At 39.1% G+C, this 27,643-nt stretch overlaps 1 protein-coding gene across 1 annotated transcript in view; it reads right to left on the minus strand.

Moving 5' to 3' along the window:
• The window catches only part of LOC127416006 (thyrotropin receptor-like), a 63,984-nt gene extending 36,561 nt beyond the window's left edge, over positions 1–27,423 (minus strand). The window contains exons 1-2 of the mRNA XM_051655084.1: positions 27,260–27,423; positions 2,165–2,236 (exon numbers count right to left, since the gene is read on the minus strand). Of these exons, the coding sequence (XP_051511044.1) occupies positions 2,165–2,236; positions 27,260–27,423 (236 nt within the window). The remainder of the gene's footprint in view (positions 1–2,164; positions 2,237–27,259) is intronic.
• Positions 27,424–27,643: the final 220 nt, after the last annotated feature.

Genomic DNA, 27,643 nt, shown 5'->3' on the forward strand with positions numbered 1-27,643 from the left:
ATAAAATGCAGCCTTGCTATATTGTATAGATCTATGTAAGACAGCACTGTAAGCACAGATGGTACAGTAATTGTGAACATTGATTGTGGCATGCAGACCAATGCCATTCCTCCCTCTTCTTTTTTGTTGAGATTGAAGTCACCATAGATCTGCTCACATTAGGCCAACACTCAGAGTCTCAGAGAGAACGTGATTCATAACATGATCAATTAAAGGGACTCTCAGATCATTTTAGTCTCTTCTGTGTCTTCTTTACCCTACTCTTCCACCCTGCTGTCCTCTTCCTCCATTTGGTCTTTCCTCAACTCTTTCAGTGTTCACCCCTGAAAGAGTTGAGAAAACCTTCCTCTTTTCTCCTCACTTCTTCCTAATTCCTCTTCTTTTACCCACTCGACCTCTTTTCAATTGGCACCTCTTCTTTTGAAAGTGTTCTGAGTTTGGAGAAATGTGTAAAATCGAATGAGAATAACTGTAATTATAAAAGTTAAGATAACATGAAAAACACAAGCCATAAATAAAATTCACTGCAGTGATGTGTAATCTTCTGCACTTAAAATAAGAAACATACAGTACATGTTCCACTTCAGCACAGAGGCACTCAGAACATTAAGGTCATCCATTTATACAGTAGTTCAGTTTCAGATTGAATCCTCGCTAAAAACTGTGATCAGCTTACATTATATTTTATTAGGTGCATCCCAAACTGCACATTTCTGCACTATTCTACGTCGTTTAGTGGTGTAAGTAGTGTGGGTAGTGTGTTAACACTGGAAATGCAACAAAAAGAAGCATACTATGAGTACCCAGATGAAGTAATTCTTCAACCGTCAAATTGGAGTGTGGAATGTTGGACAAGCATGCAGTCAGTTCTCGAGGCTTGCCGTACGTAGCGGAAGGGGCGGAGTTACTTGCCTGCGTTGCTAGTTTGGCAAAACAATTGTAAATAATGGAGAATGTAGCAACTAGCGAAACTTCAGTAAAGACAGCACCTTACATATGTATGGTGGGTGTGAGTGCTACATCGTCTGAACGGGGGTTGGACAATGGGGAACCAGGCTTCTGTCAGGCCCCCCCCTCTAGAACCGCCTCTGGGATGAGCTACCACTGAAGCTAATCAAATTGGGATAAGTGTGTTAATGTAGGTGGGTCTGATGTTTAAATATAATTATTTATTGGTCATTTGTGACGCCTAGTGCATTAATTAATGTTAACATATAAAACCTTATTGTAAAGTGTTACATAACAGTTTAATGAAAATTCTATATGACGTTTGTGGCATTCAATATTACTTCCATTTGTGGCAATATTACTTCCATTTTCTTAAAAAACAAAAAGCAAAGATCTGGGTTCCCATGAGGCACTTACAATGGAAGTGAATGGGGGCCAATCTGTAAATGTTAAAATAGTCACTGTTTCAAAGGTATAGCCACAAGACAAAAACAATATGTATGTTTACATGATTTACTTTTCTGTATAAAGTTATTTCCAAGTTTACAGCTTTGTTGCCGTGGCGATATAATGTCAACAAACCCTAAAACCCTAAAATGACTGTCAAAATGACAATTTAAACTCAAAATAAGCTCAAATAATACATGAGTTTTGAAAGAAGAATTAATGCAAGTAATTTTATAAAACTAGAAGCTTCACATTTCCGCTTTTAAAGCCTCCAAAAATTGGCCACATTCACTTCCATTGTAAGTGCCTCACTGTAACCTCGATTTTTAGCTTTTTTAAAAGAAAAGCAAGGACGAGTCGAAATGAGTTTTTGTGGTAATCAACATTATGCCACAAATGCTGTCAATTAAGTTTAACTTGTATTGAACCCGGAATATTCCTTTAATATTGTTATTTTGCAGTTATAATTTTATAAAAGCACTGGGGGCTGTGCTATATTGTAAATAAAGTCACTCTGCTGTGTGTCGTGCCTAACAAGCCATGACTTAATTCACAATATAGTGCGGTCTCTCGTACCTTATTGCTTAAATATCACATACTGTATGTTTGGTATAATTAGTAGCTTTTGCGCCCGCCGTATGTTCGGGATACTCATGATTGATTAGTTCTGCGACCACTTTAAGTTCTCTTTTCTCACAAATGGATTTAGTATAGTAATCTACACAAACATAAAAAAGTAAAAAAAAAAACAAAAAAAACAATTACTCACATTCTTGAAATATTGACCATATTAGCAAAGGCATCTTGGGGAACTGTGGTCAGGCTTGTCTCATAGAGGCTTCTGGAATTAAAAAGATACAAACAGATTTGTCTAATGTTGCACAGGCAATTTCAATTAATTAAATAATGTATAACACAATCTATAAATGTATAATATTTGTTTATTTATATATCTGAAAATTGACAGAAACTTCATCGTTTATCACACTGCGAATCTATTAGTTCATGATTAAGTTGTTTACTGTTATCAACGCTAACTTACTACACTGCACTAAATCTGCACTTCCAGTCAAAAGTTTGGACATACCTACTCATTCTTTACTATTACTATTTTCCACATTTTAGAATAACAACAAAATAATAATAAAAAAAGAATAAAAATGTTGCGTTAATTTAATAAAATTAATTAATTAATTGTAATTTATTAAAGAATAATAATTTAAAAATAAATCAACTCAATTAATCATGCCCCCTGACCAAACGTAATTTCCATATTAAGGAACTGTCCTACCGACAGAGCATTTCAAGCTTGACAGTCATCAGGGGGCAGTAACCACAGCTCCAGCTCTACAAGCAACAAACCGTTTTTTGACATTTTAAACTCTTTTACTCTTCTGCCACAATAAAGTAATGTCTTTAAATTATCTGAATTATTACATTTATTACATGTATATTATATTTGTAATTAGTTTAATCTATAATAAATTATCTTTATTTGGGGGCTTTTTTCAGCAGATATTGATATATGCTATTGATTGATTAATCAGCATATCATGTAATTATTTCTATTAAAAATGTTAATAGATTTAATTGACAGCTGTAATTAGTCTTATCAGAAATAAACGCTATTATAAACATTACAGTAACAGCATTTCTTTTAGTTTTAGTCACTGCTTCGGTTGAATAATAAATAATGCAGATTATTATTATTATTTTTGTTGTTGTTGTGAAAAACAGACAATGACAATATTAGCTGCGTATGCATAAAATAAAGAATACCCAATTTACTTTTTATCCCTTAGGTAGACTTTGTATGCCTCCATAGTCCAGTTTGGAAATTCGAGTGCTTCCAGTCTGGAAGAAACAACAGGGTCTGAACAGAGCTCCATCAAGGTCTTGAGGCCATTAAGGTGTGATTCTGGTTACTGCCTGTTTTCTCCTTGAGTAAATGGAGCAGGTCTTTGCAGTGCCAAGTCTAAACAAAATCATCAGTACATTAATCATGGCCAAATCAAACAAGTATTTAACCTGTTTCTGCGACAGAAAGGGAAATGCCACCTCTATGATAGTCTGTTTTCACTCAAATTGCCTGGCAAACATAACTTATAATCTTGTGTAGTTATTGTTGTTTGTAAAAGCATATTAAGAAACTGCTATATAGTCTATTTTACTTGTCAAAAAGTGGGTACTGGTCGATACAGGTTTGGAACAATACAAGTGTAAATAAATGATGACAAATGATGATGACATTTTTGGGTGAACTATTCCTTTGAAATGTTTTATCTCTACATACTCTTATTCTTAAATGTGCAAAATATGTATAATGAATAGAGTAATAAGTAGGTTTATCCAAACTTTTGACTGGTAGTGAATGATTACAAACAATGGACTAATTCACAGTCCAAAGCTGGTACAGATAAACAGACACAAAGGAGGGAGGACCACCCCGACAAATTAAACAAACTCTGTGACACTGAACATACCCCATAACTTTACACCAAACTCTTGGCCAGCTCACCTCAACCTCAGTCCAAATAATTGCACCGCATTATATACAGGTGCCTCTCAATAAATTAGAATGTCATGGAAAAGTTCATTTATTTCAGTAATTCAACTCAAATTGTGAAACTCGTGTATTAAATAAATTCAGTGCACACAGACTGAAGTAGTTTAAGTCTTTGGTTCTTTTAATTGTGATGATTTTGGCTCACATTTAACAAAAACCCACCAATTCACTATCTCAAAAAATTAGAATACATCATAAGACCAATAAAAAAAAACATTTTTAGTGAATTGTTGGCCTTCTGGAAAGTATGTTCATTTACTGTATATGTACTCAATACTTGGTAGGGGCTCCTTTTGCTTTAATTACTGCCTCAATTCGACGTGGCATGGAGGTGATCAGTTTGTGGCACTGCTGAGGTGGTATGGAAGCCCAGGTTTCTTTGACAGTGGCCTTCAGCTCATCTGCATTTTTTGGTCTCTTGTTTCTCATTTTCCTCTTGACAATACCCCATAGATTCTCTATGGGGTTCAGGTCTGGTGAGTTTGCTGGCCAGTCAAGCACACCAACACCATGGTATTTAACCAACTTTTGGTGCTTTTGGCAGTGTGGGCAGGTGCCAAATCCTGCTGGAAAATTAAATCAGCATCTTTAAAAAGCTGGTCAGCAGAAGGAAGCATGAAGTGCTCCAAAATTTCTTGGTAAACGGGTGCAGTGACTTTGGTTTTCAAAAAACACAATGGACCAACACCAGCAGATGACATTGCACCCCAAATCATCACAGACTGTGGAAACTTAACACTGGACTTCAAGCAACTTGGGCTATGAGCTTCTCCACCCTTCCTCCAGACTCTAGGACCTTGGTTTCCAAATGAAATACAAAACTTGCTCTCATCTGAAAAGAGGACTTTGGACCACTGGGCAACAGTCCAGTTCTTCTCCTTAGCCCAGGTAAGACGCCTCTGACGTTGTCTGTGGTTCAGGAGTGGCTTAACAAGAGGAATACAACAACTGTAGCCAAATTCCTTGACACGTCTGTGTGTGGTGGCTCTTGATGCCTTGACCCCAGCCTCAGTCCATTCCTTGTGAAGTTCACCCAAATTCTTGAATCGATTTTGCTTTACAATCCTCATAAGGCTTCGGTTCTCTCGGTTGGTTGTGCATCTTTTTCTTCCACACTTTTTCCTTCCACTCAACTTTCTGTTAACAGGCTTGGATACAGCACTCTGTGAACAGCCAGCTTCTTTGGCAATGAATGTTTGTGGCTTACCCTCCTTGTGAAGGGTGTCAATGATTGTCTTCTGGACAACTGTCAGATCAGCAGTCTTCCCCATGATTGTGTAGCCTAGTGAACCAAACTGAGAGACCATTTTGAAGGCTCAGGAAACCTTTGCAGGTGTTTTGAGTTGATTAGCTGATTGGCATGTCACCATATTCTAATTTTTTGAGATAGTGAATTGTTGGGTTTTTGTTAAATGTGAGCCAAAATCATCACAATTAAAAGAACCAAAGACTTAAACTCCTTCAGTCTGTGTGCATTGAATTTATTTAATACATGAGTTTCACAATTTGAGTTGAATTACTGAAATAAATGAACTTTTCCACGACATTCTAATTTATTGAGATGCACCTGTAGTGGACACGAGTGTGTGCCAACCCCAAGAAAATTACTCCCTCAATTTGTCTTTCAAGGAGGAAACCATGAAAGTAAACTCAGAATATAAGCTAGTTTGAAGGGAGGTAAACCAACATCATTTATAACAGAGTGACTATATGCACTAGGTGTAAATTAGCACCTGCCACACAGCGCGGCTATTTGCGTTATAATAGTCTGGTGGAAACACAGAAATTGAAGACAAACTGCGACCCCTGTGTTGCTACAGTGTTGTGGGGTGTATTGACGGTGCAGACTTGCTTTTTATGCAGACAACTCAGGTTTGACCCATTTGTCCCACTTTTTCCCATCCTGTACCCATTCTGTTTTCTGACTCCACTCTTAATATTTCCTTTTATACTACTTATAACACTAAATCAAATTAATGTAAAGGTTGATTGCCTCGCAGTGATTTGGTCAAGGTGAAGGCCGGGGAGTTGAGAGAAAGTTTGAGCCGAGTAAAATTAAACATGGTTTTGGTTAAAATTAGCCATAGCTGTTACTACAGTAATATGATGTTAATATATAGTACAGATTGAAATTCAGTTTGAAATAAATTGCATTACTGTGGCAGATGAATAAAGCCATGATTAGACAATACAAAAAGTGGCTTAAAGGGCTAGTTCAGCCAAAAATGAAAATCCTCTCATCATTTACTCACCCTCATGCCATCCCAGATGTGTATGACTTTTTCTTCTGCTGAACACAAACAAAGCTTTTTGGAAGAATTTCTCAGCTCTGTAGGTCCATGCAATGTAAGTGAATGGGTGCCAAAATTTTGAAGCTCCAAAATCCACATAAAGGCAGCAAAACAGTAATCCATATGACTCCAGTGGTTAAATCCATATCTTCAGACACGAAATGATAGGTGTGGGTGAGAAACAGATAAATATTCAAATTCTCCTTTTGTTTTTGGTGATTCATATTCTTCGTGCATATCGCCCCCTACTGGGCAGGGAGGAGAATTTATGATTAAAAAAATCACTTTTTTCTGATCTGATATGGACTTAAGCACTGGAGTCATATGGATTACTGTTTTACTGCCTTTATGTGGATTTTGGAGCTTCAAAATTTTGGCACCCATTGACTTGCATTGTGAGGACCTACAGAGCTGAAATATTCTTCTAAAAATCATAATTTGAGTACAGCAGAAGAAAGAAAGTCCTACACATCTGGGATGCCCAGAGGGTGAGTAAATCATGAGAGAATTTAAATTTTTGGGTAAACTATCCCTTTAAGAACTTAATATGTTGTTTGTTTTATTCTTATATCATTGAATAAGCCTACAGTTGACAGCAATCTGTTTTGTATTGAGTTTGTCAATGTGTCCAGTTCTCACATGATGCGTTCTTGCGTTATGTCTGCATTATTTTTAATTGTTGCTCTATGTATATGTATGTGCCTAAGACGGACACGTTTGGAGCATCTCACTGGTATTCAGCATCATAAACTTTGAAAATCGCATTCCTGTATTCTGTTGTGCTTCCTCCTAAATTAGCGGTTCTCAAACAGTGGCTGCGCTGCATATGAGGTTTGAGGCGCACTGCCACCTATTGATGCGGTTTGTCAAAACAGATGTACTGTATATGTTAGTATGTAATTAGTGCAAATAGCATCTAACGCAAAGAAGATGATTTTGATTGCTATTTACGTTATTTGCACTTAGTGCAAATAGCCTCTGCCCATTTATAAAGGTGTTATAAGAAGGCTGACAGCAAACAGTATAATCATGGAGGCATACATGTACAGTATATGTCCATTCTGAAACAAACTCTTGCTGATTTCTGCTTTAACTGAAGCATACTGGCAATATACTACTTGTCTTGTGCATCAAAGTAAATGAAATGAAAGATTTAATTTAATTTAAATGTTTGGAAAGCCCAGACTCCTTACGCACTCGACCATGTACTGCTTTTCCTAATTGCAGGGCTCAAAAATTGTGCACATTTGAATGTTTTACAAGTACGTGGCAGAAAGTAAATATTACATTTAAAGGCATACGCCAGCTCTCGACTGTGACTCACGAGAAAGCCGGTGGACACGGTATTCAAATTTTGAAGAGTGTCTGTGCTTTCCTTTTCACAGTCAGGCCAACATACAGCGGAGGACACACACAAACACATATGCACATTCATTTATGTTTGAGAATAGGTTTACATTAAGACCTTACTGAGAGACAAGATGAAAGTAAACGCAGATCCACTAAGATGTCATCAGCCTCCATGCTCGAAAAATGATTTTTGCTGCTTGTTCATGCAAATATGATAATTCTCTCATCATTTATTCACCCTTATGCCGTCTCAAACTAGTATGACTTACTTTCTTCTGCTGAACATAAAAAATTTTTTTTCATAAGATGTACCAAGCGTTTATATCCATATTCCATACAATCAATGCAAGCCCATGGGGTCCAAAACTTCCAAGCTCAAACTTCCAATCTCTATGTCAGGATTTACTGTATAGTGAAAAAAGATTATTAATGGAATCTAAACTGACACTGGAGACTGCAATTACAATCGCCACACAGCTAGAGGCTGCTGATGCCAAGGCGAAATCAATGTCTGCAAGCAGATCTGCCCCAGAATGTTGCTAACTATCTGGATGACATCATTGTCTGGGGTTGCTCGCTAGAGGAGCATGATCAAGAGTTACAGTATGTATTGTAGCGTCTCAAAGATGCTAGATTGGTGCTGAATGAGTCCAAGTATCAATTCAGAAAACAGAGTCTGCAGTTTCTAGGACACACAGTGACTGCGCAGGGCATTCAGCTGGACCAGGAACACCTCGCTGCAATAATCGATGCACCTGCGCCATCAGATGCTGTTCAGTGGCGTTCTCTGCTGGGACTCCTCTCCTGGTACAATAAATTAATTCCCAACTTTGCTACAGTATTGGTGCCTCTGCGTGCATGCCTGCAGGACGAGTGGATTTGGGCGCTGTCTTCTCACAAATACACGCTGATAATCATGAACGTACTGTCGCTTTCACATCAAGAGCGCTCATCCCAGCAGAACAAAAATACTCCACTGTTGAAAAAGAGGCTCTGGCGTGCGTTTGGGCAGTTGAAAGGTGGAGGACATACTTATGGGGTCGCAGATTTGCTTTGCGGACTGACCATCAGGCGTTAACTACGCTGCTAACTACAAAAGGGACTGATAGAGCTGGCATGTGCATAGCACGGAGGGCTGCTCGTTTGCTCTGTTTTGACTACACTTTTCAGTACCGTGCTGGATCTCAAAAGTACACTGCGGATTGTTTGTCTCACCTGCCCCTGCCCCTGAAGTAAGAACTTCTACTGAGCCAGATATGGAGCCAGAGTTTGTTGGCTTACTGTCCACTGCTCTGATCATCATATCTTGTGAGGAATTTGCTGCTGCCTCTGCTCCCTGTTCTGAACTCTCTGCACTGCATACACAGATTGTATGTGGTTGGCCTCCTTCTCCTGTTGCTTTGGATTCTGTGTTACACTCGTACTACATACTAAGACATGAGTTCAGTGTGCAAAATGACTTTGTTCCGAGGTTCTCGGCTGGTGGTAACTAAAGAATTGTGTGAGACACTAGGCCAAGGTCAAGGTCAATTTATTTCTAGAGCACATTTAAAACAACAAGTGTATGCCAAAGTGCTGTACAAGTAGTAATTAAACAATTTAAAAGAAAAAGTAACATATAAAATACAAAAACAATTAAGAACAGACAAAAAAATCTGTAGAAGTTGGTCTGTAGATCTGACAGTCCTGGAACAATGCTGATGGACAAGGTGTTCTGATTAATAGGGTGGAGCCAAACCATTTAAGGCTTTAAAAACAAATAGCAAAATCTTAAAATCTTAAAATCAATCCTGTATTTAACAGGTAACCAATGCAGAGAAGCCAGAACAGGAGAAATACTTTCTCTCTTCCTAGTGCCAGTCAGTAACCTGACGGCTGCATTTTGGACTAACTACAGGTGACATAAAGCCATAGGATTTATTCCAGAGTAAAGGGCATCGCAGTAGTCAAGCCGAGATGAGATAAATGCATGAATAATGGTCCCCAAATCTTTAAGAGAAAGCATAGGTTTTAGTTTAGCAATCAGTCTGAGTAGATAAAAGCTGTTTTTCACCACAGCACTTATTTGTTTTTCAAAATTCACTGCAGAATCAGAAATCACTCCTAGATTTTTGACAGTGGGATGAACAGCTGACGACAAAGATGCCAAGTTGCTTGTAACATCAGAGACAGCATTTGGGGGTCCGAAAACAACTATTTCTGTCTTGCTCTCATTGAGCTGAAGGAAATTTCTTGCCATCCAGCATTTAATTTCCTCCAGGCAAGGAATGATAGAAGAAAAGGAGTCACCATTAGGACTGAGAGGGACATATAACTGAGTGTCATCGGCATAACAATGATATGAGATATTATGTTTCTTAAAAATAGAGCCCAATGGAAGGATGTATATTGAGAATAAAACTGATCCCAGAATAGAACCTTGTGGAACCCCACATGTGAAAGGTACAGAGGGAGAGGAAGAGTTCCGAATCCTAACACTCACAGTTCTATCTGAAATGTAAGATGTAAACCAGTCCAAGGCTGTACCGTTTATTCCCGCCTGACACTTAAGCTGATCTAGAAGAATAGTATGGTCTACTGTATTAAACGCAGCACTCAGGTCAAGCAAAATTAAAATAGCTGATCTCCCAGAGTCCAAAGTGAGGAAAAAGTAATTAGTCACTTTCAGAAGTGCAGACTCAGGGCTATAACTAGCTCTAAATCCAGACTGAAATTTATCTAAAATATTGTTTAGATAGTTATAGATATAGACTAGTTAGCATTGTGCATAAAACCCACCAGGGAATTGTAAGAACGAAACAACGCCTGTGTGAAATCTATTGGTGGCCTCATATGGACACACTCGTGGCAGAAACAATTGTGTCTTTCATTGGATAAGAGTGCCAAACCCTCTGCTGTGCCACTCCAGCCCGTTCCTTTGCCTTTTGCATCGTGGGAGAATCTGGCGATAGACATTGTTGGCCCTTTCGAGACCGCTGCTTGGGATTGTCGGTATGCCCTGATGCTCATAGACTATTATAGTAAATGGCCCGAGGTAGCCTTTACTGCGTCTGTTGCAACAAAACACGTGTATGCATTTCTCACCTCTGTCTTCAGTAGACATGGCAACCCAGTGACTCTAGTTAGTGACAATGGGCCTCAGTTCACTTCACCTGAGTTCAGTGTTGGGTGTAATGCACAGGGTTGGGAGGGTTACTTTTGAAATGTATTCCACTACAGATTACAGAATACATGCTGTAAAATGTAATTTGTAACGTATTCCGTTAGATTACTCAAGCTCAGTAACATATTCTAAATACTTTGAATAACTTCTGCAGCACTGGTAGATTTTTTTCACTTGTTAAAAACTCTGCCAGTACAGTAAGAGAAAATATACATGTTAACAATAGATTCTCTGAAAAACCTAAATATCTTATGCAGTGTTGTTTCTAAAACAAGATAAATCAAACTGAGCTTGTTTTAAGGATTTTTATATATTTTTACAGGAAAACAATACAAAAATTATCATCAAGAATACAATTTTTGCCCTAATATCAAAGGTCTTACTAGAAAAAAAGAAATTATGCTCCAACCTGAATTTTATTCATGGAGCTTTTCAGGCAGGATCTTCCCCTCTTGTAATGCTCAACCAAGTTCCTTCACCTCGCTGCTTCTATATCAATACCGGACATTTGACCTCAAGCCCATTTATGGAATGGGATTAAACTTTCACAGACCTACAGCACTTCCAGAGGCAGAAAATCTTTCCTTGGCAAATGACATCCTAGCCACCCTGAATATCCATTACCCTTCACTTTCATCACGTTTGTTAGAGATGTTGACTCCTCCCTCCGCGCCTTCCACGGCCCCTGTCTCTGCGCCTTCCACGCCCCCTATCTCCAAGGTAACTCCTCTCCATTTAATTTCCCTAAAATAAAAATCTGGGGGGACGGGGGACGGGGGGGGGGGGTTTGCTCATCCGCTCTATGTTCCAGTGGTCGATTCCCTGCCGTAGTCAGCGGTAGCGACCACGGAATTTACATTTCCCCCATATGCTGTAAATAATGGTGGGAACCCCGGGCCACAACCTGTACCCATGCCTGCCACGGATAACGAGCCAGTGCCTATGCCTGCCACGGTTAACGAGCCAGTGCCCATGCCTGCCACGGTTAACGAGCCAGTGCCCATGCCTGCCATGGTTAACGAGCCAGTGCCCATGCCTGCCATGGTATAGCCTTGACCATCCCCGTATCTACACTCCCTGCTGTCTGGAAGAGGAGAAGGAAAAGTTCTCCTCCCTAGTCTCTGTCCATGCTCATGACCACGGAGGTCGTTCCCCAGTCTCTGCCCATGCTCACGACCACGGAGGTCGTTCCCCAGTCTCTGCCCATGCTCACGATCACGGAGGTCGTTCCCTAGTCTCTGCCCATGCTCACGACCACGGAGGTCGTTCCCCAGTCTCTGCTCATGCTCACAACCATGGAGGTCGCTCCCCATTCTCTGCCCATGCTCACGACCACGGAGGTCGTTCCCCAGTCTCCGCCCATGCTCTCGACCATGGAGGTCATTCCCCAGTCTCAGCCTGTACTCTCTTCCATGGCTCTCAGCCCAAGCCTTCCACGGCTCCAGTGGTTCCGCCTCCTGACCCAGTCCTAGCCCTGTGGCCACCTCCCAGGCCTCCTGACCCAGTCCTAGCCCTGTGGCCACCTCCCAGGCCTCCGGATCCATTCCCAGCCCTGAAACCGCCCCCCCCCCCAGGCCCCCGGATCCATTCCCAGCCCTGAAGCTGCCTCCAAGGCCTCTGGATCCTTTCCCGGCCCCGAAACCGTCCACGAGGCCTCCCAATCATCCTCCTTGGATCCCTTATCTTCTGCGTCATCCTACCCTCCTCATCCGTTGTTGGGCGTCAGGAGTCACTCTTTAAAGGGATGGGTAAATGTCACAGTCTGTCTCCTTCATTTTCTTCAAGGACTCTTATTTTGAAGTTTTCCCCTGCACTACATCTCCCATAGTTCACTGCCCTAATCACTTCCATCGGTTTATCATCATCCACACCTGCCTTCCATTCCCTCAGTTTCCCTGTGTATATATACCCTCTAGTTTTGTTCATTTGTCAGTCCTTGAAGTGTTATGTTGTGATATGTTAGCATGTTGAGCTTTATTGTTAGTTTCCACTCCAGCATTCATAAAGGATTGAAAGAATCTACTCCTGCATCTCCTCTCTTCCTCTTCCACTCCTAGACACCCAACGTTACAGAAATGCAAAGTAATCTCTTCAGTAATCAAAATACTTTTTGAATGTAACTATTCTAATTACCAATGATTTCAATTGTAACTGTAGTGGAATACAGTTACTTATATTTTGTATTTTAAATACGTAATGCCGTTACATGTATTCTGTTACTCCCAACCCTAGTTATGCATTACTATTTAATTACTGTAATTAAATTACTTTTTCATTGAGAAAAAAAGTAAAGGGATTACTGTTAATTTAATTACAGTTCCTTCTGATGTAATTGCGTTAAATACTGTATAGACTCTAGAACAATTATATAAAACAACAGTGAATTTAAAATAGAAATTGAACATCTAATGTTAAAATGTATGTTTTCTTATTTAATGCAGACCCATTAAATTCTTTGGCCAGTTCATGAATTATTTATTTGATTTTATGATTTATTTGAAAGAATTAAAAGGACAGTTTCATGTCTATCTTTGTATTTTTCATCTGGTCGAGGTTGATCAGGGTTTTAGAAAGTAATAATGCAATTACTTTTCAGAAAGAGTAATTAGTACAGTAATCTAATTACATTGTAGAAGATGCAATTAGTAGTTAGTAATTAATTACTTTTTTAGAGTAACTTACACAACACTGCCTGAGTTCGCTGCATTCCTGAGGGAAAGGGACATTAAGCACATTCGCACATCGGTCTATCTCCCTGCTGCAAATGGAGCTATTGAACGCTTCCACCGAGTGCTTAAAAGAACGATTCAGTCAGCCATTCTAAAATCAGCACCATGGACAGCAACAGTGACTGATTTCCTCCAGATTTACTATGCTACACCGTATGCTATGACAAGTGTTTCCCCCTTTGAGTTACTTTATGGAAGGAAAATGCGCACACGCCTCGGTCCGTGTACTTTTGTGTCCATTCCTTTTTCCTTTTTAAACCAAAAAATGAAAAATGCGGTTTCTTCTTTATTGGTTTTAACACTTATGAATAGAATTAGTAGATACAAACTGCTTTTCTGTTGACCATTTAATTTTCTATTTAAAAATAAAGATAAAGGTGGAAACGGCTCGATTTTTCTTTTTTGTTCATTGTTTAAACAAATGTGTTTACAGCTTGAATATTTGATACACACATGTGGGCGACACTGAAATGCCCCTTTCATATGATTGGTCAACCCGCACTTGTGAGATTTCCAACAGTGGTGGTCAGTCCATTATCCAGAGCATTAGTTGGTACTGGAGCAAGATGTGACACTTGTCATTTCTTTCCATTATCCAAGAGGTAAGTGTAAGGGGCAACTGTTTTTCTAACCTCAACTAGAGGAGTGAATTTGGGATGAACTTTTTTGAACATGTAGCCTAATGCTTTCTTTAACGCACTTTATCCCCTGTTTTGAAAGAAGAATGATGTACTCGATGTTGGTGATCAAAGAAAGCTTTCATTTCATCTCGTCATGCTGAAACACGCTTATGCATCTGTATATGCTCATGGCAAGAAGGTGGGGGCGAAAGAACATTGAGGCATTAATTGCACTTTTGCGTCCATTCTTTTTTCTTTTTTAACCCAAAAATGAAAAACGAAAAAATGCGTTTCTTCTTTATTGGTTTTAACACTGATAAATAGAATTAGCAGATACAAACACATTTTCTGTTGACCATTTCATTTTCTATTTAAAAAGGAATAAAGAGAAAGGTGGAAACGGCTTGATTTTTCAATTTTGATAATTGTTTAAAAAATTAGTTTTCAGCTTGAATATTCGATATATGCAAATGTGGAACGCTAGAACACTGAAACGGCCATTTCCTCTGATTGGTCAACCCACACCGTCTTCTGTACTGCCTTAATCCTACCAGCCAGAATTGGAGTTGGGATCCCTTTGCAAATTTTCATTAAATATTGTCCGGAACCACCACTCACTGTAAAATATGCATGTCATATGAGTAAACTTGCTGGGAACATAATTGGTGTTGTTGCGAGGTGCCTCTAATGGATGATGCATGAGAGATTGCAAGCCACATTTGGTCTATTATTATATTTAATAACATTTTATGATTTTGTAGTAGTGTATTTGTGTCCCATTGATAAATGTTATACAAAAAAAAAAAAAAGAGTTCTGTCACTTTGGATAAAAGCGTATGCTAAATTAATGTTTAGGCATCATGAACATGGATTGGAGTGGACATAAAATTCTAATAGCTAAGACTATTCGGACACAAAGCGACGACTGTAAGTCCGTCGGGACATGGGACATGCCGTGTAAAATCATGACTGCCCCTGTTATTGGGATGTCTGGTCACCCTATCTCCATAGGTGCAACGTTAATTTCTGCAAGCCGTAATTGCTGATGAATTGTGCTGCCGACACAGTCGCCTCAGCCTGGATGAACATTTAGTAAATGTATTATTAAATGTCAAAAATTAAATATTGTGGCAGATCATATTAACTCCTGTGGCTTTTATACAAAGTGACGCAACTCTTTTTATTACACTTATCAATGGGACACAAACACACAGGTACTACAAAATCATACAATGTTATTAAGTATAAAAATAATATATAATAGACCAACTCCCAGTCAGCTTACCCAAGTGATGTGACTTGCGATCTCTCACACGTCATCCATTAAAGGCATCTCACAACAACACCAATTATTTGCCCAGCAACAAGTTTACTACATATGACATGCATATTTTACAGCGAGAGGTGGTTCGGGACAATATTTAATGAAAATTTAGACAAATGCAGAGCGATCCCAACTCCAATTCTGGCTGGTAGGATTAAGGCAGTACAGAAGACGGTGTGGGTTGACCAATCAGAGGAAATGGCCGTTTCAGTGTTCTAGCGTTCCACATTTGCATATATCGAATATTCAAGCTGAAAACTAATTTTTTAAACAATTATCAAAATTGAAAAATCAAGCCGTTTCCACCTTTCTCTTTATTCCTTTTTAAATAGAAAATGAAATGGTCAACAGAAAATGTGTTTGTATCTGCTAATTCTATTTATCAGTGTTAAAACCAATAAAGAAGAAACGCATTTTTTCGTTTTTCATTTTTGGGTTAAAAAAGAAAAAAGAATGGACGCAAAAGTGCAATTAATGCCTCAATGTTCTTTCGCCCCCACCTTCTTGCCATGAGCATATACAGATGCATAAGCGTGTTTCAGCATGACGAGATGAAATGAAAGCTTTCTTTGATCACCAACATCGAGTACATCATTCTTCTTTCAAAACAGGGGATAAAGTGCGTTAAAGAAAGCATCAGGCTACATGTTCAAAAAAGTTCATCCCAAATTCACTCCTCTAGTTGAGGTTAGAAAAACAGTTGCCCCTTACACTTACCTCTTGGATAATGGAAAGAAATGACAAGTGTCACATCTTGCTCCAGTACCAACTAATGCTCTGGATAATGGACTGACCACCACTGTTGGAAATCTCACATTCCATTGTCTGGAAATTCAATGTCTTCTGATGCTTGTATGCATGAGAAACATCAAAGTCATGAGCCTGGTTGGCTAAAGGACTATGTACTCTAGTTACAGAAATTAACATGGACTTTTACAGCACACATACAAACATTCAAGTACTGTCATAATGTTCATATTGATTATTATCATTAAGTGTTTTCTCGCATTCATTTAATGCGCTGTTACTGTATTCTTTCACATACTTGTGAAATTGTTACTTAATAACAAATGTAATGCTTTTTATTTCTATTTCATGCATTGTTATGTGACTACAGGAAGAATTCATTTATGTGAGAGGGGAATATGTGGTGTCCTTACATTTATTCACCAATAGATGGCAATTATGCTTTTCTGGTTGTAGTTAAGCTTGTTAAAAGAGAAGAGCAGAAGTGATGCTGAGCATGTGTATGTTGCAATGCTAGTTCTGAGCACTTATTAAAATTCTTAAAAGGACGATCCATCTGCATTCATTGTCTACTTAAGACACAACAGAACAGAACACCCGAGGAGACTTTTCCCTTGTTGCATTCGCATTCACAAAAGGAACCACCCTAGTGACGTCATCTAGTATCGACCATTTTTTTCTGACATTATTTGCACGCATTTCAAAAGCAACAACAACAAAATCAGCAACACCGACGGAGGACGCCGGGATGGGATGGGAGCTACACTTTTGTTTGTTTAGAGCTGTTTTATATGAACTTTGGCTGCATCGTAAAACGTAGGCATCTGCCTAATCAGTTAATGGTTTAAACAACAGTGTTTTTGGATGAATGGAACTATCTGAACAGTTTAAAAAGCACCTTATTTCATCCTACCCTCATCCATCCTTATACAGCTTCTGAATCTTTTACAATAAAGGCTTTTATGACTCAGCATAAATGACTGTACTGAAATACTCACTCATTGACTTAAAAAAAGACGTCTTCAAGTTAACCACGCATTAACAGGCACACAATACTACCCTCATGTAAACTAGATTTAATGATGGTTTAGTGTATAATAAAGTTAAATTACCCACTCTCGATAAACATCTGATTATTTATATCCATCATCCCAGGAAAAAGTTGATGTAGTAATCCAGAATTCACTTTATTTTCTGTATAGTCCCACAGTACAGATGCGATGAAAACTCAAATAGTGTCTCCCGATGAAGTCACATACACACACACGTGAAACGGGTGATTCTCTTTGGATACTTTGTTTGTTATATTATTTCTGTTAAGTTCTGTTAATTGTAAAATTAGCGCAATCCTCTGAGTAGCAGGCTAGCAGCTAGTTTGTTTACTAACGGTGGCTGTGGAGTTCCTCTCCTTTCTCAATGCAGGTTTTTGACCAAACACAGTTCCTATACGCCCCAAACGTATCTACCCTCGGAGTAGGAGCTAAAGATTCCCCTAAAACGGCTAAAACTGTACTTCCTTAGGTGCGAAAGCAATGAAAAGCACCAGGGAAAAGTACCTAAAACAGGCTTTAGTACTGCCAGTGGGAAAGGCCCTATAGGTTCTTAAAAGAACCATTTTGAATGACCTTTTTCTAGTCTAAAGACAATTTTTCCACTACAAAGAACATTTTGTGCAATGGCAAGGTTCCATGGATGTTAAAAGTTCCTAACGGAACCATGCATGCTGATAAAGAACCTTTCTTTCTAAAAGTGTGGAGTTGTATTGATTACCTTAATGCTGCCTTTATGTCCTTTTTGTAGCTTGGAAGTGTTGGACCCCATTAAATTAAATTGTATAGATATATTCACGTCATATCTCACATCATATATATTCAGTTGTGTTCCGCAGAAGAAAGAAAGTCATATGAGTTTGAGATGGCATGAAGGTGAATAAATGATGAGACAATTATAATTCTTGGGCGAACTATTCCTTTAAGTCATTGTTCAAATCATTAGTAATAAAGCACTGAAATGAAATGTCGATAACATCAAGCCTTTTGCTAGTATGAAGGTGAAAAAGACTGCACAAATCTGGTCTTCATGGGATGTCAGCACATACTGTATGCTTAAAAAAGGAGAAAACTTTGAATATCATTCTAATTACACTAGTAGTATATTATAAATAATATAAATAGAAAAACACAATGTGGCTGAAGTCACTTCTGTGTTTTGGATCAAGCATGATATCAAAAGACAATCTTCTGGAATGAGTTGAGAATGTTAGAGAGTCATCGCCATATTTGATTAAGTCTATTATACATGAGTTGATGAATAATGAATAAAAATGAATAATGACTTAAATTTCAGTATGTTCATCTTACACAGTAATCGTAAGCCTTCAGAAAACTTGGAATATGACGGATGAGTCATATGGACTACTTTTGACAATTTTGGATGCTTTTTTAAGCTTTAAAGTGAAGGCACTATCAACTGCTACTGTATTGAAATCAACGAATGGAACATCATTTGAAATTTCTTCTTTTTTTTCTTTTTCTTTTTTTAAAGAAAGTTGAAGTAAAGAAAGTAAATGGGTTGTAATGACAAGAGTGTGAGTAAATAATGACAGAATTTTCATTAAACGGGACAACGCCCCAGATGGAAATACCTCTGTGTGTAAAACCACACAGATTTATCAACACAGTGTTGCTCTTTCAATAGATGCTTTCACAAACACTTTATTAAAGGAATATATCACCCAAAAATGAAAATTCTCTCATCATTTACTCACCCTTATGCCATCCCAGATGTGTTTGACTTACTTTCTTCTGCAGAACACAAACAAAGATTTTTAGAAAAATAACTCAGCTCTGTAGGTACATACAATACAAGTGAATGGTGACCAAAATTGAAGCTCCAAAAAGCACATGAAATCAAAATATGATCCCATATACTATAAACCTTGACATCTCCTTGGCGATCATGATTTCAAGCTCGATTACAGTTCCTAGCACCATCTAGTGCTCTGCGCATGCGTCAAGCACTAGCAAGTGAAATCAAGCTTTAAATCATGATTGTGCCTAGAGACTGCAATTGCAAGAGTTACATTTTGGTCTGTTATAACCCAAAATTGATTAGATCGCGTCAGAAGACATGGATTAAACCACTCGAGTCATATTGGTTACTTTCATGCTGCCTTTATGTGCTTTTTGGAGCTTAACATTTTTGGTCACCATTCACTTGCATTGTATGGACCAACAGAGCTGAGATATTCTTCTAAAAATGTTCTTTTGAGTTAAAAGTAAAAAAAAGTCATACACATCTGGGATGGCATGAGGGTGAGTGACTGAATATTTCATTTTCCTGTCAAGTGAGCACTCTGACGAGGAAGGAAAGTGGTGCTTTGCAGTGGGGCGCCAGTGTCGGATGGTAGCCTGAACTGGCACACTGATTTGGGGATAATTTCATGTGATGGTGCCAGATGAGGCAAGATGTAAGGGGAAAGGAGATAATCGAGACTGAACAGACAAGCCATGGAGGATTGTTTCTTGATGGCTAAACAGACCCATGGAGAGTGTGGATTAGATCATGGCACGAGGGACTAGAGATCAGAGCAGAGGAGAGTTCAGCAATATCCTCCCTACAGACATGATGGATGACTTTTTTAGTTTTTTTAACACATTTTCTTTCACATTTAAGGAGAATTCTCCCAAAAATAAACTTACTGTCAATACTGAATCACTCTCATGTCATTACAAACATTCACTCTATTACTCCCACCCTGTTATGTTATAATACCAAATGGGGTGGCTGTTTGGCCGTTCGGGAAAAGTTCCGGTTCTCCCTATGGCCAGTCCGACTAATTTTATGACACTTTTAAGAGCCTTTTTAAGCTTTAAAGGAATATTCCAGGTACAATACAAGTTAAGCTCAATCTACAACATTTGTGGCATAATGTTGATTACCACAAAAATTAATTTAGACATGTCCCTCCTTTTCTTTAAAAAAAGCAAAAATAGAGGTCACAGTGAGGCACTTACAATGGAAGTGTCATGAACTGCCCTTTGTTTTGCCCTTATTCATTGACTTCCCAGGATGCACCTTTGTTGATTACCCTCACCTGCCCTCCATCTTCCACAGCTGTTCCCTGTTCCAGCATCATTCTTCTGTGTATTTATACCCTCTGGTTTCCTTCCCTCATTGTCGGTTCTTGTTAGTTTGTCTGTCTGTTAGCATGTTCATTTGAATGTTACATACATATTTAACCAGCAAACTGCTGTTACGTTTGATTTTCCCTTTATCTCAAGTGTTTTATTTTCATCTTTATTTCTTCTTCATCTGCTGAGTAGCATAAATAAATAATTCTGTGTTTGGATCCACACTCTCTTGTCTCATCCTTCCCAACAGCGTAACAGAAGAACCGACCGCCAAAAGATGGATCCAGCAGTACAACTGGAGCAACTCACCCAAGGGTCTTCTTCAGTGGAGGACTACTGCGTGAGGTTCTGGAGCTTGGCCTTTCAAGTGGGCTGGGAAGACAGAATCCTCTGGACCATGTTCTGGTTAGGATTGAATGAACTGGTGAGGGAGATGGTCCCTTTGGACTGCGATGGTCTGCCCCTGGGTGAATTCATTGCTAACATCGTAATGGCTGGTCTTCTGCATTCTACTCCAGTGGCCAACCCTCCTGCAGTGGCTTCCACGGCTCCTTCTTCCAAGCCTTCCATGGCTCCTTCCACCAAGCCTTCCACAGCTCCTTCCTCCAGGCCTTCCACGGCCTCGCCCTCCAGGCCTGCCACGGCCAACGAGCCAACGCCCACGCCCGCCACGGCCAATGAGCCAATGCCCACGCCTGCCACAGCCAACGAGCCAATGCCCACGCCTGCCACAGCCAACGAGCTAGTTCTTGAAGCCTTGTCCCTCCCAGAGCCAGTGATGAAGCCTCGTCCATCCCAGAGCCAGCATTGCAAGACTCGCCCGTCCCAGAGCCAGCTTTCATGCCCGCTCCAGCCCTAGAGGAATTTTCAGGGGGAGGGGCCGCTATGGCTCCAGTGGTCTCCGAGCTCCCTTCAGTGGAGACCACTTTCTCCCCAGCCTCGGTGATCCTGGAGACTTCAAGCCTCCCATGGCTCCACCCTTTGAGCCTCCTACAGCTGTGCTCATGGCCATCTGGAAGCAGAAGAGGAGAAGGAGGGCTCCTACTCCCCAGTCACTGCCAGTGTTCACGGCCACGGAGGCCATTCCCATATCACAGCCTGTGTTCATGACCACAGAAGTCGTTCCCCAGTCACTGCCAGTGCTCACAACCACGGAGGTCATTCCCTCATCACTGCCTGTGTCCACGACCATGGAGGTCATTCCCCTATCACTGCCCATGCTCACGACCATGGAAGTTGTTCCCTCGTCACTGCCAGTGCCCATGACTTCGGAGGCCGTTTCCCAGGCACTGCCAGCACTGTTTCCCAGTCACTGCCAGCGCTCCTGATCATGGTGACTCTGCCTTCAGAGTCTTCCATGGCTCTGCCCTCAGCGGTCACGTCCTTTCCCCAGAGACTCCTCCTCCAGCGGTCATGTCCGCTCTCCCAGAGACTCCTCCTCCAGCGGTCACTTCCGCTCTCCCAGAGACTCCTCCTCCAGTGGTCACGCCCACTTTACCTATGACTCCTCCTCCTGAGTCTCAATTCCCTGATTCCCCTGCAGCTCCGCCACTCCACCTCTGGATCCTCCTCCTGGAATTCAATACCCTGCTCCTCCTGTGGCTCTGCCTGTACCAACTGTGACTCCACCCCCTGACCCTGTCCCTACCTTGTGGCCGCCTCCCAGGCCTCCTGACCCTGTTCTGGCCCTGTGGCCACCTCTCAGGCCTCCTGACCCAGTCCCTGCCCTGTGGTCACCTCCCTGGCCTCCTGATCATATGCAGGCTCCTCCCTGGTCTCCTGATCGTCCGCCAACTCCTCCTTGGTCTCTTAATCATCCTTTGGATCCTTCCTCGTCTGCTTGTCCCTGCCTGCCTTCCCATCCATCTTTGGGCGCCATGAGTCGCCCCTTTTGGGGAGGTTTCTGTCACAAACTTCCCTTTGTTTTGCCCTTATTCATGGACCTTTGTTGATTACCTTCACCTGCCCTCCATCTTCCACAGCTGTTCCCTGTTCCAGCATTGTCCTTCTGTTTATTATATACTCTGGTTTCTTTCCACCATTGTCAGTCCTTGTTAGTTTGTTAGTTTGTCTGTTTGTTTGTTAGCATGTTAATTTTAATGTTACATACATATTTAACCAGCAAACTGCTGTTACGTGGGCCTGGGTAGCTCAGCGAGTAAAGATGCTGATTACCACCATGGAGTCGCGAGTTCGAATCCAGGGTGTGCTGAGTGACTCCAGCCAGGTCTCCTAAGCAACCAAATTGGCTCGGTTGCTAGGGAGGGTAGAGTCACATGGGGTAACCTCCTCGTGGTCGCTATAATGTGGTTCTCACTCTTGGTGGGGCACGTGGTGTGTTGTGCGTGGATGCCATGGAGAATAGCGTAAAGCCTACACACGCGCTATGTCTTCTGTGGTAATGCGCTCAACAAGCCATTTAATAAGATGCGTGGATTGACGGTCTCAGACGTGGAGGCAACTGAGATTCGTCCTCCGCCACCTGGACTGAGGCGAGTCACCACGCCACCACAAGGACTTAGAGCGCATTGGGAATTGGGCATTCCAAATTGGGGAGAAAAGGGGAGAAATAAAAACCTGGTGTTATGTTTGATTTTCACTTTATCTCAAGTGTTTTATTTTCATCTTTATTTCTTCATCTTCTGAGTAGCATAAATAAATAATTCTGCATTCGGATCCACACTCTCTCTTCTCGTCCTTGCCATCAGCGTAACAGAAAGTGAATGGGGGCCAATTTTTGAACGTTAAAATACCTGTTTTATTATTTATAAACAATATGCATGTTAACATGATTTTAGTGTGATAAAATCACTTACTAACCTTTTCATCATGTAATGTCAACAAACCCTAAAACCCTACAATGACTGTAAAAACGACAATTTAAACAAATTTACAGCTCAAATAATACATAAGTTTTAACAGAAGAATTTTATGCTTTTATAAAATTATAAGTTTCACATTTTTGCCTTTAAACCCTCCAAAAATGTGCCACATTCACTTCCATTGTAAGTGCCTCACTGTAACCTCCATTTTTGCTTTTTTTAAAGAAAAGGTGGGACGAGTCAAAATAATTTTTTGTGGTAATCAGTATTATGCCACAAATGCTGTCGATTGAGTTTAACTTTTAATGAACCCCAAACATTCCTTTAATGTGAGCCACTTTCAACTGCTATTGTATGGAAATCAGCAATCGCACTCATCGCAGCATTATTTAAAATATTTCCCTTTGTGTTCTGCAGAACAATAATAAAAGTGACACATGTTTGGAAAGACATGAGGGTGAGTATATGAAGGCATGATTTTCATTTACCAACTAATCTATTTAAAAGTGAGAAGCAGCAAGGCCACTATCTGTATTGTAATCAGGGACTAAAAACGAAATGTTTTTCATTTCAGTTCGTTCTGAGCAAAAACTGTACTTTTTCGTTCCGGTTCAGAAGTTCTGCAGCCTCTTTTCCAAATGGTTACTGGTTAGAACAAAACAAATGAACGGTTAATAATGTTCTTTTTTCAAAATGACAGTACTCTGCGCTAAGGGGTGGGTGAAATACCAATTTCAGTGTTTCCAGATCTCGCAAAAGAAACAAGCAACCTGGTCTGGAAAAACAAGCTCAAAATAAGCCACTTGCCTCACCAAAATATGTGAAAATAAGCAATTGTGAAATCACAAGCATACAGTTCATTAACAGTTAAGTATAATTTTAAATACAGATCTGCTTCTCAGTCGAAACCCGACAGCATCAAATCTGTATTATTGCATCATCTAACCATAATTCAGTGAAGAATTGGAAACAACTGAGAAATGTACTTTTTACCTCTAATAATGTTTTCCTTGTATATGGATAAACCGTGCATGTACAGTATATGTAGTAATAATAAATAGTTGTTAAAAAGGTCTTCATTCACAGAATGCAAAATCCACAACGGGCAATTAGGCAAAGAAATGTGCGATGCAACAGTTTCCTTCAGGATCAAAGCACATGTTTCATTTTTTTGGGGCAACATGAAGTGGTGTAGGTCCAAAAATCTGCTGTGATAAACCCTTTAGCATTTGGTTTCATGAAAAAATTATTGGAACGAAATTAACCAGTTATAACCGGTTACCAGCATTTAAAAATAAACTTTTCACTCCAGAACAATTGAAAATCTATTTGTTCCCATTTTCGATTACGTTACGTTTTGTTTTTCGTTTTCATTCCTTGAACCGTTTTTAGTCCCTGTTTGTAATTAACTGAACAAGCCTCACAGAAGGTGAGCATGTGTCCACTTGGGCAGGATGGCAGTGAAGAGCTGGTATACTCATGTAAGTGCTGCTTATTTACTGAATAAAGCTGACTCAGCTGAGGACGAGAGGTCCAGATTTTCCTCTGATCCATTTAACTCAACATCCCAAAATGTCCAAAAGACCAGAACCTGAGAGTTTAGACTGATTGTAAAATGGGGAGAGTGCTAAAATATGCTGACATTTTTTTTATTTAATTTTAATAAAGGCACGCTAAGCTAATATTTTATTTGATAATATATTAATTTTTAGCACTCACAGCTATCTTATATCTTTTATTCAAGGAGATCCTGACAGATATATATATATATATATATATATATATATATATATATATATATATATATATATATATATATTCAATAGAACTTTTATTTAGACATTAATCATATATACAGTAATTTATTTGTTGTATTTTACTTTCTGTAACTGAAAACACAATATATCTGTTCACTGTAGTGAACACTATACATTAAAGAGTAGCCTAATTTTTTCTTGAATTCTGTGCAATTCTATTGGAATTTCAATTCAGAAGTTCTGCAACTATTTCTAAATGCATTTAAAATAAAATGCAACTTTCACAAAGACCTTTCAGTTAAATAATATTATGTGTAATTTAACACATTTTGATAACCAACTGTTCTTTTTTGTAGAAACAGAGCAACAAGGATGTACAGTACCGTATAGACACACAATATGCACATATGCATGTGTGTGTGCATGTGCTTGAGTGTGTGAGGGTGTACAGTGTGTGTAAGTTGTGTGTGGGGGTTCAGATGCTGATACAATCTGCAATAATTTATAAAAATAATAATTTATAAAAATTCTACTCAGGGAGAGGTCATCATTTATTTTAAATATATTATCTCAAATTCAAAAACAATTGGGAATGGTTATATTCTAGCTAATGATGATATTCCTTTGTGATTTAGTAATTCATGCATCAGATGGTTAAAGTTGGAAAAAGACCCATCTACATTTACAATGTTGGCTGTGAGAGTGTTTTGTTTTAGGTACATCCTGTGTGTCTTGAGACCGATGTGATCAAGATCTTATCTTGTGTTTCTCCTATCCAAAGAATAAACTGATATCACACACCTCTCCTGATTTTGTATCTAACAAATAATGCATTCTTTTAAAATCAGACATGAATATTGTCAGATTTGTTTAGTATAAACATATTTTAGAATGACATTTCAAGAGAATTTAAAGGAGCAATATGTAACATTGACATCAAGCGTTTAAAATGGGTACTGCAGTCCAAATTCAAAATTTTGGAGAGAGTTGTCTCCCCCGCCCCTTCCTCCCGAGACTCGAAGCTCACGCGGGTTGCCAGGTTGAGGGCACACAACAGGAACGAGCAAACTGACAATGGTAAGCGACGAGCCTTACACTGTAAGTTGATCAGCTAATGTATATGTTTGCAATGTTTTTATTGTTTGCAAATTATAAACCAGCTCATGTGGATTTTTTATAACTCTGTCAATGTTAGTTAGATGTATTGCTGGCTTCCATGGCTGAAGCGTGCTGTGTTTTCACGCTGGCAACCCGGGTTGTCGAAATACTATTGGGAAATGGGCAATGGGCGGGATCACACAGTCCAAAACACAAACAGAAATTCCGGCCCGGAATGGACATTTCAAAGTAGAATATACTGGCTGTAGCATTGTTTTCGGAGAAGCCAGTATTTCAACTTAGCATGCTTCCTAAAACTCTGATAACATATTATGATAATTTTATGCTTTAGTACAGTAAATATATTACATATTGCACCTTTAACTATAATGGGCTTGAAACACTTTACAATAAGGTTTTATACATTTAAAATGACTTAATGCATTAGGTATTATAAACTAACAATGAACAATATTTTTTACAGCATTTATTAATCTTGGTTAATGTTCATTTATAAATGTACTATTGTTCATTGTTAATTTGTGTTAGTTCATAATGCATTACAGTTACTAATGTTTTATATTAGTTTATAATTTAAAACGTTGGTTTATGTTAACTCTTGCATTAATGTTCACAAATGCAACCAAACTGTAAATTGTTACCATAGCCTAATCTTTAACAGATCAGTAGTTCTTGTACATTCAAATAGCCCACAAGAGAATGATTAGGCCTATGTGAATATAGACATGACATTTCCATTTGAATCTGTAAACCATTATAATGTAATGTTTATTAATACTGTTAACCCTCATGTTGTTGAAATGGATTTAGTGTTTTTATGTATGTGTAGAAATAATAGTAATTTCTACATAAACCTTTTATTTTATTTTTAAATTATTTTATGTAATATGTTCTTCTGCGTTTGAGTAATTTTAGCCCCACCAAAAGACAAAAGTAATGTAACATTTCCTTTGCACACGGTTGAAGCATTTAATAAAGTTGAAATTTTGTTTAGGAAACGATTAGGAAAAAGTGATTGAGTATTAACCTGATACTTTAGTGTTATATAGCCTATTTTTCAAGCTAATAAAATGGTCTATATGAAGCCAGCATGAAGGTTAATGAAAGAGACTACACACTATTACACTAATATTAAGTAAGATTTACCTAATAATTTGAATTTAATCTTCCTAACTGGCGAAATTACACACAAAAATGATTTAATATCGTATATTAAAGCTGACAATAAAAGAAGAATACTCACAATACTTCAGTCATTGCAGGAAATGTGGGAATAACATCTATGTCCATGCATGAGACAGAGAAGGCTTTCCATTGGGAACACTCACAGCCATGAGGGCATGAACTGAATTGTCCGGTCACACACACAGGTGACATCATCAGAACTAACAGCATACGTGTCGCCATGATTTAAACAACAAATCTCTCTTCATCCACCGTACTGAAACTGGACCAGAGTCTTGGCTCCCTGCTGGGTCTGGACCCTCAAATAGTAACACAAACATTGACGAGGACTCTAAAATCAAACTTGCTCAAGTGAGGCGGGAGTCTGAGGCGCTCTTGCGGTTGCTATGGGAACTGTAGTTCCACAAGACATTAAAACAATTTAGTCATATTGCAATCTTTA

Source organism: Myxocyprinus asiaticus, chromosome 25 (assembly GCF_019703515.2).
Source record: "Myxocyprinus asiaticus isolate MX2 ecotype Aquarium Trade chromosome 25, UBuf_Myxa_2, whole genome shotgun sequence".
In the NCBI taxonomy this organism is placed as follows: domain Eukaryota; kingdom Metazoa; phylum Chordata; class Actinopteri; order Cypriniformes; family Catostomidae; genus Myxocyprinus; species Myxocyprinus asiaticus.